The 14,445-nt window shown below is 39.8% G+C and overlaps 2 protein-coding genes across 9 annotated transcripts in view; both read left to right on the top strand.

The window, feature by feature from the left end:
• Positions 1-14,445, top strand: part of LOC308111366 (uncharacterized protein) — a 110,695-nt gene that overhangs the window by 81,204 nt on the left and 15,046 nt on the right. The gene's annotated exons all lie outside the window — the stretch shown is intronic.
• LOC308110698 (uncharacterized protein) lies at positions 10,007-12,024 on the top strand. Of its 8 annotated transcripts, none has more exons than XM_080465170.1 (6): positions 10,007-10,184; positions 10,271-10,597; positions 10,688-11,041; positions 11,119-11,247; positions 11,449-11,495; positions 11,570-12,022. In XM_080465170.1, the coding sequence occupies exons 1-6, from the start codon at positions 10,142-10,144 to the stop codon at positions 11,702-11,704; spliced, it is 1,035 nt and encodes a 344-aa protein (XP_080321296.1). In that variant the 5' UTR covers positions 10,007-10,141; the 3' UTR covers positions 11,705-12,022. The 8 variants fall into 8 exon arrangements, with proteins under 8 accessions (XP_080321296.1, XP_080321300.1, XP_080321301.1 ...); XM_080465174.1 differs by having other exon boundaries at positions 10,060-10,184; positions 11,119-11,180; positions 11,570-12,024; XM_080465175.1 differs by having other exon boundaries at positions 10,060-10,184; positions 10,691-11,041; positions 11,119-11,180; positions 11,570-12,020.

Raw genomic sequence — 14,445 nt, 5'->3', positions numbered from 1 at the left:
GTTTGGAAATGCGAAGTCAAACTTTTTTGCGCGGCCGACATGAAAGTGAAAAAGCAATTCCTTCTTTAGGTTTTCTTTTGAGTTCTGTTATAAAAACTATGTTCAGAATACTTTTGTCAAACAGGTTTTACCACTTTGAAGTGGAATTAAGTGTTTATAATTCACATTGAAATGTAAATGTTTTGTGACAATTCAGGTCAAACCTCTCATACTGCTTTAAGTGAAACTGAAATTTAATATGCAAAGAAGTTACATTGTAGCCAAAGAGCATTTATGTTTAAGATTTATTTATTTATTTTTATTATTGTATTTGCACTTTTTTAAGGACTTATTTTCAACCCAACCAGTCAAAGACACTTTGAAGTGGAATTGGGTTCTTCTGATTGGTTTTACTGAATACTGTTTATGTTGTAGTTTGTGATAGTTTATATGTTAGTCAAACTGATTCACTGGGTTTCAATGAAATCATGTTACAGCTTTCAGTGTGTCTTTTTTTATTATGAGACACAGGCGGACATTCTTAGCTCTCCTTCTATTTATGATTCTTTACAGCACTTTGTTAAGGCTGTGGTTGTTTTTAAAGTTTTATTAAAATAATGTTGAGCTGATGTTTAATCTTCAGGACATCAAGAACAATATCAACTTACTTTGTTTCTTGTACGTTGTCTTCAACTGTGGAATGTTTTGTTTTTTTTACCTTTTTCTTTCCTGAATATTGTGTCATGAATAAATAATCTTTGCAGAAATGTGTATGTGGAGCCTACATTTGAAAAATTAAGTTTCCATCACAATGTAAACGTCAGGAAATATTTGGTTTGATATCACACTTCGTCCAGGGTGTAATGGATGGAGGGAGGGATGGATGGAGGGATGGATGGATGGAGGGAGGGATGGATGGATGGGTGGAGGGATGGATGGATGGAGGGAGGGATGGATGGATGGGTGGAGGGATGGATGGATGGATGGATGGATGGATGGATGGGTGGAGGGATGGAGGGGGGGATGGATGGCAATTTCTAATATGTGGAACCAGTCGAGCCTGGATCTCAAAGTCAAAGTAGTTAAGTTGTCTCTGCCAATATATCTTTAAAACTGACTTGGGGATTTATTCTGCTTGTTTTTATGATGATAAAGACCAGCAGAGGTGGAGGAAGAGATGGAAACACGTTGGAGAGAGAGAGGAGCGATGCTGCTGTCCAGACTCTTGCTATTATTAGAAAGTCAACACCTGGCATTATTTTCTATTGTATTTGTTGGTCGCATCTTGATAAAGTTGTTCATGTGTTCATCATCTTAATTTCACATCCTGCTCCATCATTTGAAACCAGCTTCATATTAATTCATCACGTTGCCTTTTATATTTGTTGAAACTTGTTAAATTCAGCGTGAAATAAAGTGTATCTGTAGCTATATGTCATGCTTTATTATTTTCTGACAGTTGCTGACGTTGACGTCAGGACAGTTTATTGAGGTGAAAGTTATTGCTCCATTGAATCAATCTTTGTTTTGTTGACAGAGGTGGTTGTTATAAAACAATAAAATAAACTGACAGAGCTGTGGTATTACTATTCCTGAATTTATAAAGGTGACTATGAAGCAGAATAACAAAATTCTTACATGGAGATAAATTATGTGCACACACACACGTCTTTGTGGTTTCAAAAAGCTTTTAATAAATGAGTTCAATACTTCATGTTTACACTACAAGTCCAAAAATAGCAGGATCCAGAATTCTACTGTAAAATTACAAAGCTTGCTGCGTTAGCATGAATCCATGGATTTTATTGATTGAATTCCAGACCTTCAGTTATATTTGACCACAACTACTTTTTCTAAGTATTAATCTGACAGGAAAAGAGTCCCAATATTGGACCGAGGTGCAGATCCCAATCATCTGTGGCGTCTTTTTTCCTTCCAAAATGCTTTCAGTGCTCAGTGTTTTGAGAAAATAAGGATTGCAATAACAATCAAGCACAGAGCCAACAGGGTTCCGAGCACAATGACGACGGGATCCAACTCTGGTCCTGAAGCAGAAAAACAAAAGCAGATATTTCTTTTGTTATCCAACCATCTGTGTTCTGCAATTCTGTGTTGCTGGGCAGAAGGGCTGATCCCTGCTGAATAAAAATGGATCAATCAATCAATCAATCAGAGAGTGAAACATATGAGTACAAAGCAGTGCAAAGTATCATCCTTCCTCTGAAGGTTTCACTTCAGTCATTCTGGTGGGACTGATTTAAATCTCCAGGGTTTTGCCCGGTGGTATAAAACTGTTGTTCAGCCATTCATGAAAACAAGTAATTGATTGTAGAATTTGATGTCTCATATTGCCCAAATCATTCTTTCTGGGTCACTGTCTCCTCTAAAACTCACAGACTCAACCTGTGAATGTGCTGCAGTCACACCATTCAGAGAGAAGTAAAGTGGCAGCTTACAAAAACCTTTCCATTATGCTCAGAGACTAAGTGGCGACATATAATGTAAAACAGGCCAAATACGTCTCTTTTATTAACAGCCGATGACGACCTAATTTAGCACTTTGGCTCAAATGCTAGACTTCTTTTATTAATCGATTGTTTAACCTTTATAACCTCTATACTTCCTGCCAGTGAAATCTGTTGCATGCTCTGTGTACATTGTGCGTTTACTACTTGATTCAATGTATGTTAAAGAAAAGAAATATGTACTTTTATCTTTTTGGAATCATTATTTCTTTTTGTTTTGTTTTTTCATTCCAGCATATTTTCATTAATCTGAAGACTCAGTGTTTGTGGAGCAGGAAAACACACAGCTGAGCATGTTTTACTGGAGACTTGTAAAATAAAATCTGAAAACTGGACGTACTTGTCCCCACGTTAGTTCCTTCTCCAAACAGGATGTGTCAACATGCCACCGCTGCACAGTAGTAGATCCCAGCGTCAGAGGAGCCCTGGATGGTTTTAGACAGACGGGAGACACGTCTCCGCTTCTCGTCTTCACCACTGGTGATGCTGTCGGTGTAAATGAAGCCTCGACGGGACTCGGACCCGGCTCTGAACCAGAGCACCCTGCCTTCACTTGGACATGTTGCAGGTTTCCATTGCAGGTGGAGTGAAGTGAGCACTGCAGAGTCACCAAGCCGCCCGGCTGGACCGGCTCCACGGACGGAGTCTGTCTGACGTTAACAGCTTTCCTCTGGCATTCAGGAGCTGCCTACAAAACTTTCTTGACTAAATGCCCTCATTTCATTTTCTGCCAGTAAACCAATACGGAGTCATCTTTAGGGACTGTACATGTCAGCGTCAAACCATCACCAGCTTCAACCTCAGTCAGAGAAACATGTTTGGTGTCAAGGGCTTCAATCAAACCTGAGGAGGAAACAAAAACAGCTGCATTATCATACAATTGCCACCTGAACATTGCATGGACAAATACAGTGTGAAAACATCAATCGTCTAAAGATCAACATGCACCTTTTTTCACACTTTACAAACTTTGACGATTTGACCTCTTGAAAGCACAAAAACTGCAATGAACTTACAAAGTGGATTGAAAAGAATGAAAGCAGCCAGGCTCCAAACTATTGTTGTACAATTAGCCTCTTTTGCTCAACTGCCCTCCTTTTGATGTGAAAACTAGAGTGACAAGACGATCAAATTCAACAAAGGAGACGTCGTCATGATTCGCTGATTCGTAAACTCAAAACTGGCACTACCCTGCAAAGTCAGCAATTCAGATGTTTCTTTCAGACAAGCTTTTTGGTTTGTTTGAGTCACTTCTTCTTTTCCTCACAACACAAAAACATCCCATTAGATAGATAGATAGATAGATAGATAGATAGATAGATAGATAGATAGATAGATAGATAGATAGATAGATAGATAGATAGATAGATAGATAGATAGATAGATAGATAGATAGATAGATAGATGGATAGAGAGATAGATAGATAGATAGATAGATAGATAGATAGATAGATAGATAGATAGATAGATAGATAGATAGATAGATAGATAGATAGATGGATAACTTTTATTGTCATTCTGACCATTTACATCAGAGTTGCACTGCACAACATTTATACAAGCTTAATAACAGTGAAATACACAGATTAAATAAAATACCAACAATGAAAAAGAAAATGATGTCAAATGTAAGAGTCACACACTTTAACTGAGGCGGTTCAGTCAAGTAGACAAGCACCTGAGATATGCTGGGGAATCCAGAATTCTGACTGTGTGGAAGGAGAGGCTGACTTCAAGTTCCTGGATGTCACCTTCAAACACCCCAATGTTTGTTGTGAAGAACAAAAAAAATTAGCAAATAAATATTGGCATAATGTGTAAAATCAGATCAGTATTAGATCAAAATTCACTCAACCTATTATATAACTCCCTCATTCTTACATATCTGAGTTATGGTGTGGAAATACAAGGACATTATAATACAAAAACAAACATTGATCCTATTTTGTTTTACTTCAGAAGAAGTTTGCCATTAGAGATCCAACAATAGAGATTTTACAGCATGGGCTGATTATTATTAAGCTCCAATAAATCCTCTGTTTGCCATATCAAAGATGCTAAAAATACATGATATCGTCGACTTTAATGCACAAGCAAGTTTTTGTGTCAAATATACTTAATAATCCTTCCAAATGTGTTAAACACACTTTGAAATCCAATTCTTCAAATCAATAATGTTGAAAAAATTACTCGTGGACGAGTTGTCCAGAACTACATGGACGAGTTGTCCGTTGTCCAGAACCACATGGACGAGTTGTCCAGAACCACATGGACGAGTTGTCCGTAAGATACGACACCAATTAGCATTTTTAAAAGGGAGAAATAATTCACAAAAATATTGTTTCCAAACTTTTCTTGAGGAGTTTGAATGCTTTAAAAAAAGTTAAGATTATGGTGAGAGACTTTTCTCATCCTGGTTCCACGATGTTTGATCGACAGGAGGAACAGGATTCCCAAGTCTAGAACCTAAAAGAGTTCTAATGTTGGAGCCACTGCTGCTCTAAATGAAGCTGAACTGACACTGACACTGACACACACACACACACACACACACACACACACACACACACACACACACACACACACACACACACACACACACACACACACACACACACTTCTCGTCCTCAGTCCCGCCCATTTTTGTCCCTCTAATGTTTTGTTTCAAGCTCTCGACCCTTCAGTTGCAGCAGGGCGTTGTACAGCAGCACTACTGCCATGGACCCAGAGCGCCTGCAGAGGACTCCACTGCCCTCCGTGCAGAGCACAATCCACCACAGAGTCCACCGCAGAGCTGCCTCCATCCTCTAGGACTCCACCCACCCTCAGCATGGGCCGCTCACACTGAAGTGTACACAAGTGTGAAATACAGGACTTCCACATTCAAAAACTCCCTCTTCCCCGCTGCCACCCAACTCTTAATCTGGTTCTTCCAGACATGACTTAAAAACACTACACAGAACAGATTGCACATATTCACGCTGCTCTAATTACTCCTGTTTCATTTACATAAACATACACATACATGAACTCTTCCCTACATGATGTTGCTCTACTCTTTCTTTACACACTGTAAGGAATTGTAAACCTTTCTCCAAAACATATGTTACATGAACTATGTCTTCAATTAGAGCATCACAGGATCACACATCAGTCACAAGTTTTGATGATTTCTCACTGAGTAAAAGTCACATGTCACATACTAACTAGCATTTAATCCAACAATAGAGATTTTACAGTTCACAATGATCACAATGGTCCAGTTTTTTAAACAAATGGACCTTTTAGAATCACTTCTTGAACTGGATTCCCACAAGAGAAAAACTAGTCAAAAACACAAAAACCCTGGACCTTAAACAATGCAATAAAAGCAATCAAAACATATTTAAAACTGCAGTCACTTGAGTACAAGTGGATTTTTAAACACCTTTGACCACAGAACAAACTTTGCAGTTGGTTGTCACCACGCACTGTGTATTGGTCTGCTACATGCACCGAGCATCACAGTGCAAACAAAAGGAAAAGAGCCGTCTATTGAGTGAACGCGGTCCACCACATAGTGGAAATGTGGTTGAGGATGTTTCCACTGGGCCCTGCTGGCACGTCTCCTGAAACAAAGGTCAGTTCTCTCTGTAACTGCTCATTGAGCTGAAGGTTTTAGTACGGAAATCCTTTTGATGCATTTGTGTGTTTAAAGATGGATATAAAACCAGATTAAAACACTTATGTTACTGCAGGTTTTAATCACTCCAGACAAAGATAAAGATGAATTTGGAGTGTTTTGGGAGAGTTTGTGTTGAGTTTGTGAGAAGACCTCAGTGCTGACATCAAGATCTTGTTCAGTAGAAAAACCCAGTCAGAGAACACAGCAGGGTTTAAGTGAAGCATTCAAACCAAAGTGTTGAATAAACATGTGGGTTTTCAGTTTAGAGTGAGACCCCGTTTACACGTCAACATATCAAGTGAAAACACATCGCTTTTAACGTTTTGTTCAGAACAATTGTTTTCAAGGCAACATTTTGAAAACAATGACCATTTACATGAAATGGCAGAAATCCTGAAAACACACACACACACACACACACACACACACACACACACACACACACACACACACACACACACACACACACACACACACACACACACACACACACACACACACACAGAACAATATGCTCTAAACATAAATGATTACGAGTACATCTGATGTCCCAGGAGAATATGGACGGGGCGTCTCCACACTCTGGAGGCTTTCGTTTCCTACAGTCTGCACACAGCAAACTTCATGTCTTGGCTTAGTTTATGTCGTACAGTGTTGCGGGCTGTGTCTTATAAGATTGTTAAAATCAACACAACGTTTCTGAAACGCTGCTATATGTGCACCACAGCTTAGGAATAGTTCTGCACACGCACAAGTGTCATCACCCTCAGTCCATATTCTCCTGGGACTTGGTAGTTTTATAGTTGAGAGTCTCCAGTAATAGTAATCCAACTTGGTCATCTGTCCACTAGAATGTCCGTGTACTTCAGTCAGTAACGACATTTCATAGTCTAAGTGTGTGACCTTTTGTTTCTGCTTCATAAGTTGAAGATCCATTATAAAAGATTCATGTACAGTCGTCAAGAAATGAAACTGAGAGAAGTTGTCATTAACTACCTTTCCTAACGTCTGTGAACGCACAGCGCCTTCAGGTAGACGATGCAAGTCAAAGCCACATTGAACATCCGCGCTGGCAGGCACACTGTGGTGAGCTATTTCTGCACCGTTTGACCAACCACTCAAGTTGTTTACTCAGAACTGACATGGCTCTGGGCTTCCACAGGATATGGTGTCAGGAGGAAACTGACAAGAAGAGAAGAGCCACGGAAACCTCTTCAGAAGGCTGAGTTTAATATAGACTGAAAGGGCTGGCACTTTTTCTATGTTGTTGTTGTTGTTGTTGTTGTTGTTCAGTTGGTAAATAAACTGTACACATCTCATTTACAAGGTGGCCGATCAATCAGACGGTCAGACTGATACAGTCATTCAAAGTTTCACATTTAGTTGCCTTTTTGCACTGTGGGAGGGATTCAAGGTCAAGAGCAATAAACAAACTTCCCCCAACATGATGCCAGATTTTAATCACACTGATACAGGCAGTATAATCTCATCATGGGGTTTTGGTGGATTAACTCAAATGAAAAATTGGCCAGATTGAATCTTTCCTAAATTATTAAAATAGCTGGTTTCTCAATGGCATCAATTGAGTAAAATATATTCCATGTTCTCTTGTTGTCATTTTCTATTCCACACAACTACAAGAGAAATAGGAAGGTTGAGTTTGCAGCCATGTGGTCTGGTTATACTTAAAGCAGAGGGTAAACCTCACTGTGGTCGAGGGCCCAATCAATGCTTTCCTCACTCTTTTGTTTTTGCAGACACAATAACATTTGGAAAGTTTACATTTGATACATTTTTTACAAAACCTGAACCAGTTGAAATTAACTGAACAAAACAAGAGCAATTTCAGGATTATGACATTTTTAACAATTTTTCATGGATTATTTTGCAACATTAAATCTGCATTTTTTTTTCATCACAAAGAGCTTCATAGTTTGATTTGACTCCTCCTCAAGCAAAGACATCCAGCATTTACTGATCTCTCAGCAAATCTCCAGTACATGAAGTAAATGAAAAATTAAACATTTCTGTCAATATTTTCTTTGTCATTATTACACTTTAGATGATTATTATGCCGGCTGGATTCAATCAGCTGCCGGGCCTCAGATTTAGAGAATTTCCTGTTAGTCAGAATACAATTGATTTGATTTTTATCTGAGAAGCAAACGTTTGTCAGATGTCAGATGTATGTGTTCAACTCTGACTTCACTCTCTGTCCTGAGCTGTATTCATAGAAGCTGACAGTTTGGTGGTTGGTCCCTGGCTTTAGTGAGGGCGTAGAACCACACTTTCTTTGTTTGTTAATTTTTTCAGGCCTGAGACGACAGCGAGAGAGTGAGACAGGAAGAGGACCTCACTTTGAATTCACACCTTTTTAGAAGCACAGTCACAACTTAACTTTCCACACATCTACACAGCTGAGAAACTACAAGGCACCAAAACGTGATTCCTTTCTGTTATCACCCACCTCTCTCTCTCTCTCTCTCTCTCTCTCTCTCTCTCTCTCTCTCTCTCTCTCTCTCTCTCTCTGTCTCTCTCTTAAAAAAACAGTGGTTATTCACAGAGGCCTTTTACCTGCTGCAGCTCAACTCTTTATGTCATTATAGCCTCTGTGTTTTAACTGATCTCATCTCTGTTTTATCTTTCAGTTTTTAGTGCTGCCAAGCACCTTGTGATCCATATCTGGGAAAGGTGCTATATAAATAAAGTTTACTTTACTTACTTTACAATGTCAGTAATATGAAGATATCACAGACAATTAAAGCTCCAAAAGAACCCGTGTTCTCTTGAAATGTGTGATTCAGAGGTTTTGGAGAGAATAGCTTTGGGGGAGAGGTGTTTCATACTATACAGCATGAAGAGAAGTAACAGAAATAAGTGACAGAATTAAACTTTAAAAAGATCTTTGGAGGCCAGTGAAGGCTGGAATATAGCTGTAGACTGTTGATTTTGTAGTTAATTGGATTGTAAATGGATTGATAGAGATAACTAAATATATGCAATGTTGTTTGAAATTCAAGTTTAACAAAAGCTGAAATTTAGATCTTGTTAAAAAAAATACAACAAATTTCATAAATTGCAATTGCACAGGTGAATAAAGTGAACATTTTGATATTTTTAAATGGAAGGAATCCAGATATATTTAAAATCAGAAGTAGCAACATTTCTGAAGAAAATCAGGTGTAAACAATCAGATGAAGAAGCTTCAACACATCAGATGACAAGAGAATGTGGCGACATCCTTTAACTCATTTGTTCTTCATCATTCACCAGTTTTACTCAAGTGAGAGTCGCAGCGAGACGGACTTCAGCCAAGCTGACCCCTGGGCAAAAGGTAAGTTATTCTCATAGATCTTTCACCTACCCAGGAGAGAAATCTCCTTTAGGGTGAACGCTGGCTTCATCTTGATGTTCAGTATGAATACAGACTGAGAAAGCGGGGCCTCCTTTTGACCTTGTTGATTTTAAGCAGGATGTGTCAGAAACGTTACCACAGGGAAACATTTAGATTCCTTGTCAGCAGCACTTCTGATCATTGAGAAGCAGAATTCACAAAACGTTGCATTGTTTCCCCACAAATAGGGAATATGAGCTGGGCTTCGGCCATTGGTGGACAGATTAGTTTCAACCTATTGACGGAATATTGATGGGGACAAGTGAACACTTAATATAAGTCAGGTAAAGTTTGCAAACGCGGAAAAACAAAACATAAGGTACAACACCATCAAAAATGAATGAATAAATGAAAAATAGGTGAATTCTGGTCATGACCACAGAAACACACAAGTCACTTTGTCAGAGTCAAAAGAGTGAAGACGACCACACCTCCAACAGTGAAAAGCAGTCCAGGACAAAGTGTGACAGGAAATGTTCTGTGAAGGAAACGCTCTGCAATGTCCAATCAGATGTGTTCAGCTCAACTCCTTCAGTCTCTGAAAAGTCTTCAAGGTTCCTCACAAGAGACGAAGTCAAGATGATCACGTTGTGGCTCGCACTGCTTTTTCTCCATCCTGGACGTGAGTGTTTACTTTCTGCAATGTTTCTCTAAATCGCACACTTTCTAAATAATTCCACGTGCTGTGTTTGTCTTGATGAAAAGCAGATGCTCTGGCTCCAGTGACTTGGGTTGGTCTTGGTGAACCAGCCACCATTTCCTGTGCTTTAGCCACTGCAGAGGTCAGCTGGATGGAGCTCCACTGGTACAGGCAGCGTGTCGGGGAAACTCTGGAGAACATTGTGACGCTGTGGCAATCCACCACACCCATGTATGCGCCCGGGTTTTCAAACTCCAGATGGGAGGTTACGATCGGCAAAAGTCTTAGCAACTTGACCATAGTGAAGACCGTTGAAGAGGATGAAGGGATGTATCACTGTGGGTCCGTGGAGTGGATTAAAACTGAGTGGAGTGCCACATATTTGCTAGTGAAAGGTAATTATGTGAGTAGTCATGAGCTTGCGTGTCTCAATTTTCTTTTCCAAAAATGTCCAAACTCATACCTTTTACAAATCTGACATCAAGCAGGCCACAGTCAGAGGACACCGGACTTCACCGTTCAGCAGTCAACCGTGTCAGAATCAGTCGTCCTCGGAGAACCAGTGACGTTTCAGTGTTCGGTCTTCTCTGAGAACAAAGCGTGTTCAGGAGATGTCAGGGTGTTCTGGCTCCGAGGCGGCTCGCAAACGTCTCATCCAGACATCGTCTACACCGACGCAAACAGCTGGGATGAATGTGAGAGAAGATCTGACGCTCAGAGAAGATGCCTTTATCACTTCTCTAAAAGCGTCACCTCCTCCGACGCTGGGACTTACTACTGTGCTGTGGCCACATGTGGGCAGATATTATTTGGAAATGGGACTGAACTGGATTTCAACGGTGATGAAATATTGAGAAAAACAAATCCAAAACATATTATTTGAGCAGTTTGTAATTCATATTTTGAATTGCTTCAGGAAGCAGTTTGTGTTCACAGCAAGTCTATACAGTTGTTTTCCTGCTGTGTGGCGTCTTGGCTGTAAGTCTGATGGTCACGGCCTTCCTCGTCTACACCGTCATCAAAAGCACATGTGATCACTGCAAAGGTAACTGTGTGTGTGTGTGTGTGTGTGTGTGTGTGTGTGTGTGTGTGTGTGTGTGTGTGTGTGTGTGTGTGTGTGTGTGTGTGTGTGTGTGTGTGTGTGTGTGTGTGTGTGTGTGTGTGTGTGTGTGTGTGTGTGTGTGTGTGTGTGTGTGTGTGTGTGTGTGTGTGTGACTACCATTGCTTGTGTTTTGTTCTAATCCAGCATCCCATGACCTACAGAAGCACAGCGGTGGTTGGAGGAGTCATCTGGTAAATTACAAGTAATTTAAGTGACAGTTAACCTTTGAAAAAGTAAAACTATTGAAAGCATTTTCTTTCCACAGAAACACCAGAACATGTGGGTTTATTCTGCAGTTGTCTTTACCGTCATGAAGCCCAGAAAAGGTTCAAACAGGGTCCAAAAAGCAGCAGAGAGAGAGAGAATCTATACTGCTGTCAAGGCCTTTGGGCTGGATTAGTGAGTTATACTAATGATGTAAATATAGTAACTGAAGTTTCAATACTGAAGGATTTTGTACAGATATTTTCTAAACTACACATATACTTTGAATAAAAATGAATGTATTACCACTGAAATCTTGTTATGTTTGTCAAACGTGTCCAGATGTGTTGAGTTGATGAATCCTGCTCTGTAACATCCTCCATCATTCTGCTCTGCTCTGCATGACTGGCCTCCGGGAAACATGCAAACATCCTGAACAGGATTTACGGTGTTAGTTTAGAATTTATTGCATGAACTTCATTCTCAGGCCCTGTTCACACAATAAAGTCCTAACTAAAAACTTTTGTTGAGTTTTGGGCTCAGAGCCACTGAAAACACAACTTTTCAAAAAGACTCTGTCTCCATATAGACGGAGGAAAACACAACTTCTCTGAAACGCAACTACACCGTATGTGTATGTACTGTAGTAGAACTATAGTTTCCTGCACATGCTCAGTAGCAGGACAATCAGAACAATGTTTCCTCCATGGTGTCATGACTCCCAGTCCATATTCTCCTGGGACTTGGTACTTTTATTTTGACAGTCACAGTAATAACAATCCAACTTGGTCGTCTGTCCACTAGAATGTCCGTGTTCAATCATTATTAATGTTTATAGCGTATATAAGTGCATATGCATGTTACAAAACAGCACCCACTAGTGGCCCATAATGAAATCATATCATTTTCAGCATTGCTGCCCTTACTGTGTAAATAAACATCATTTTCAAAAGTTGCTGTCTAAATGCTAAACTTTTGGGAAATGAAAACGATTCATTTCTCCTCAGGGTGTCAGAGCTGCTGTTCAAAGTAAAAAAGAATTGATTAGTTTTGTTTGAGTTACTTGTAAAAGTATCTTATCCAATCCAGATCAATATCAATCTATAGATATTCTTATTTTATCACCTTGTGGTAAAATATTCCAGTTGAATGAAGCAGAGCGATACATGCTTGGACCTCACAAGTTATATTTCTAACTGCACTTTTGGAGGAAGCCCATTAAAGCGTCATCTTAAACAAGATTGAATAGAATCCTGAGCGAGTGTAAACTAACCGCTGGCTGGGCCTCGACGCACAAGTCATGTGTCTGTGTGAGGTTCCCATGCATTGTGTGGCTCCGTGTCTCGAGTTTAGAGATTGAACAGAAACTCTCAGATTAAAAGACGACTTCCCCAACGCAGCCGCAGTCACCCCAGGAATCTGGGTCATGTGTTCACTGCTTCCTGATAAAGTTTACTGAAGTAGTGAAGCTGCCATAGGACCGACACTGAGCTTTTTTCCTTTCTCACTCATCGTGTGTCACTATAGGCGTGTTTCCACCGCACAAAAAGGGCGGGAATGGACTGATATAGTCCGTTATGCTTCGGGTTTCCACCGCAAGAATTTGGGATTTCCCTGAAAATACCGCTCCAAAGGTGGACGCTTTTCCGATAACTGAACTAACTGAACAACTCATGCAAAGCGGAGGATGTAAACAACAACAGAGGATTCATAAGGTCCAGATCTGTCGCCCCGGCTGAGATTACTGTTGCAACGTCACATACTGTATTTGGTCTGCTTTGCTGTACTGCTCCGAACCGCTCCGTTCCTTCCCTGCACAAGAAAATAGCAAACAGCCTCAGGTGTCTGAAAATGCATGATGACCTTTTCCACTTGGTAGTTTTCAGAAATGACAGCTCGGCAAAGATTGGAAAAATTACACATATTACTGCATATGACACATTTCCTGAAAGCCCATAGCCTTGCCTTCAAGATTATATTACTGTTGGAGCTATAAAATATATGTGGTGGTATCTAGAGCATGTTAAATGAAGTCATATCCTTCATTTTGCATGTTTTTTGACATTGCCCTTGACCTTTGAGCATGACCTTGACCGTTAATTAAATAAACGAATTCCCCATATCAAATAACCTATAAGTCGGCATATATTGCAAATGTATATCACTTTTGTATGCTGAGCTATTCCAATTTTACATTTTCACAGTGTGCCATATTTTTTCACAATTTCCGATCTTTGCCGAGCTGTAATTTCTAAAAACTACCAAGTTGATAAGGTTATCATGCATTTTCAGACACCTGAGACTGTCGGCTTTCATAAAATATATGATAGCCTTTGCCCACACAGACGGATCCATATTGGCCTCTGGCCCATGGAGTACTATGGTGTCACATAGATTGATTGATTGCTGACTGATGAATGTTTTGTAGTGTGTGTATAAGTATCACTGTAGATACTTGGGTGTAGTTCTATGATGATATTGAAGATAAATTAAGATACAATAATATTGCGTGACTAAAAACACAAATAATGACTGTACAAAGGGGTAGCATTAAATATGTCTGTACTTCTTCCTACCTGCTTTCGAGCATGTAAAGTTAGTGCCGAATATGAAAAAAGGAGTGTGCTATGGCTAAAAAATTAATATTTTTGCTTTACTTATTCTGATGTTTTTCTTTATAGTTTGTTTGTTTTCTTTCTTCTGTTTTTACATGTTCAGAATTCATTCACTTGCTCACTCACTCGCTCACTCACTCACTCACTCACTCACTCACTCACTCACTCACTCACTCACTCACTGTCAGGTCTCTGAGTCTGCCTCTGTGTGTCTCACCTCGTGTTTCCAATTAACCAATGTTCCACTTGTGGCCACCCCTTCCTTGTGGATTTAAACTCCTCTCCCTCTGTTGTCGAATCGTCTTGTCAACATATCTTGACT

Source organism: Lipophrys pholis (genome assembly GCF_963383615.2).
Source record: "Lipophrys pholis genome assembly, chromosome: 6".
In the NCBI taxonomy this organism is placed as follows: Eukaryota; Metazoa; Chordata; class Actinopteri; order Blenniiformes; family Blenniidae; genus Lipophrys; species Lipophrys pholis.
The sequence above is the reverse complement of the archived record's forward strand: the minus strand, read 5'-3'. Positions and strand labels throughout refer to the sequence as shown.

Coding starts and splice junctions, on each gene's coding strand:
- LOC308110698 (XM_080465168.1), top strand. CDS start 10,142: ATGATCACGTTGTGGCTCGCACTGCTTTTTCTCCATCCTGGAC. Junction 10,185..10,270: donor GCTTTTTCTCCATCCTGGAC/GTGAGTGTTTAC, acceptor GATGAAAAGCAG/ATGCTCTGGCTCCAGTGACT. Junction 11,496..11,569: donor GTGGTTGGAGGAGTCATCTG/GTAAATTACAAG, acceptor TTCTTTCCACAG/AAACACCAGAACATGTGGGT.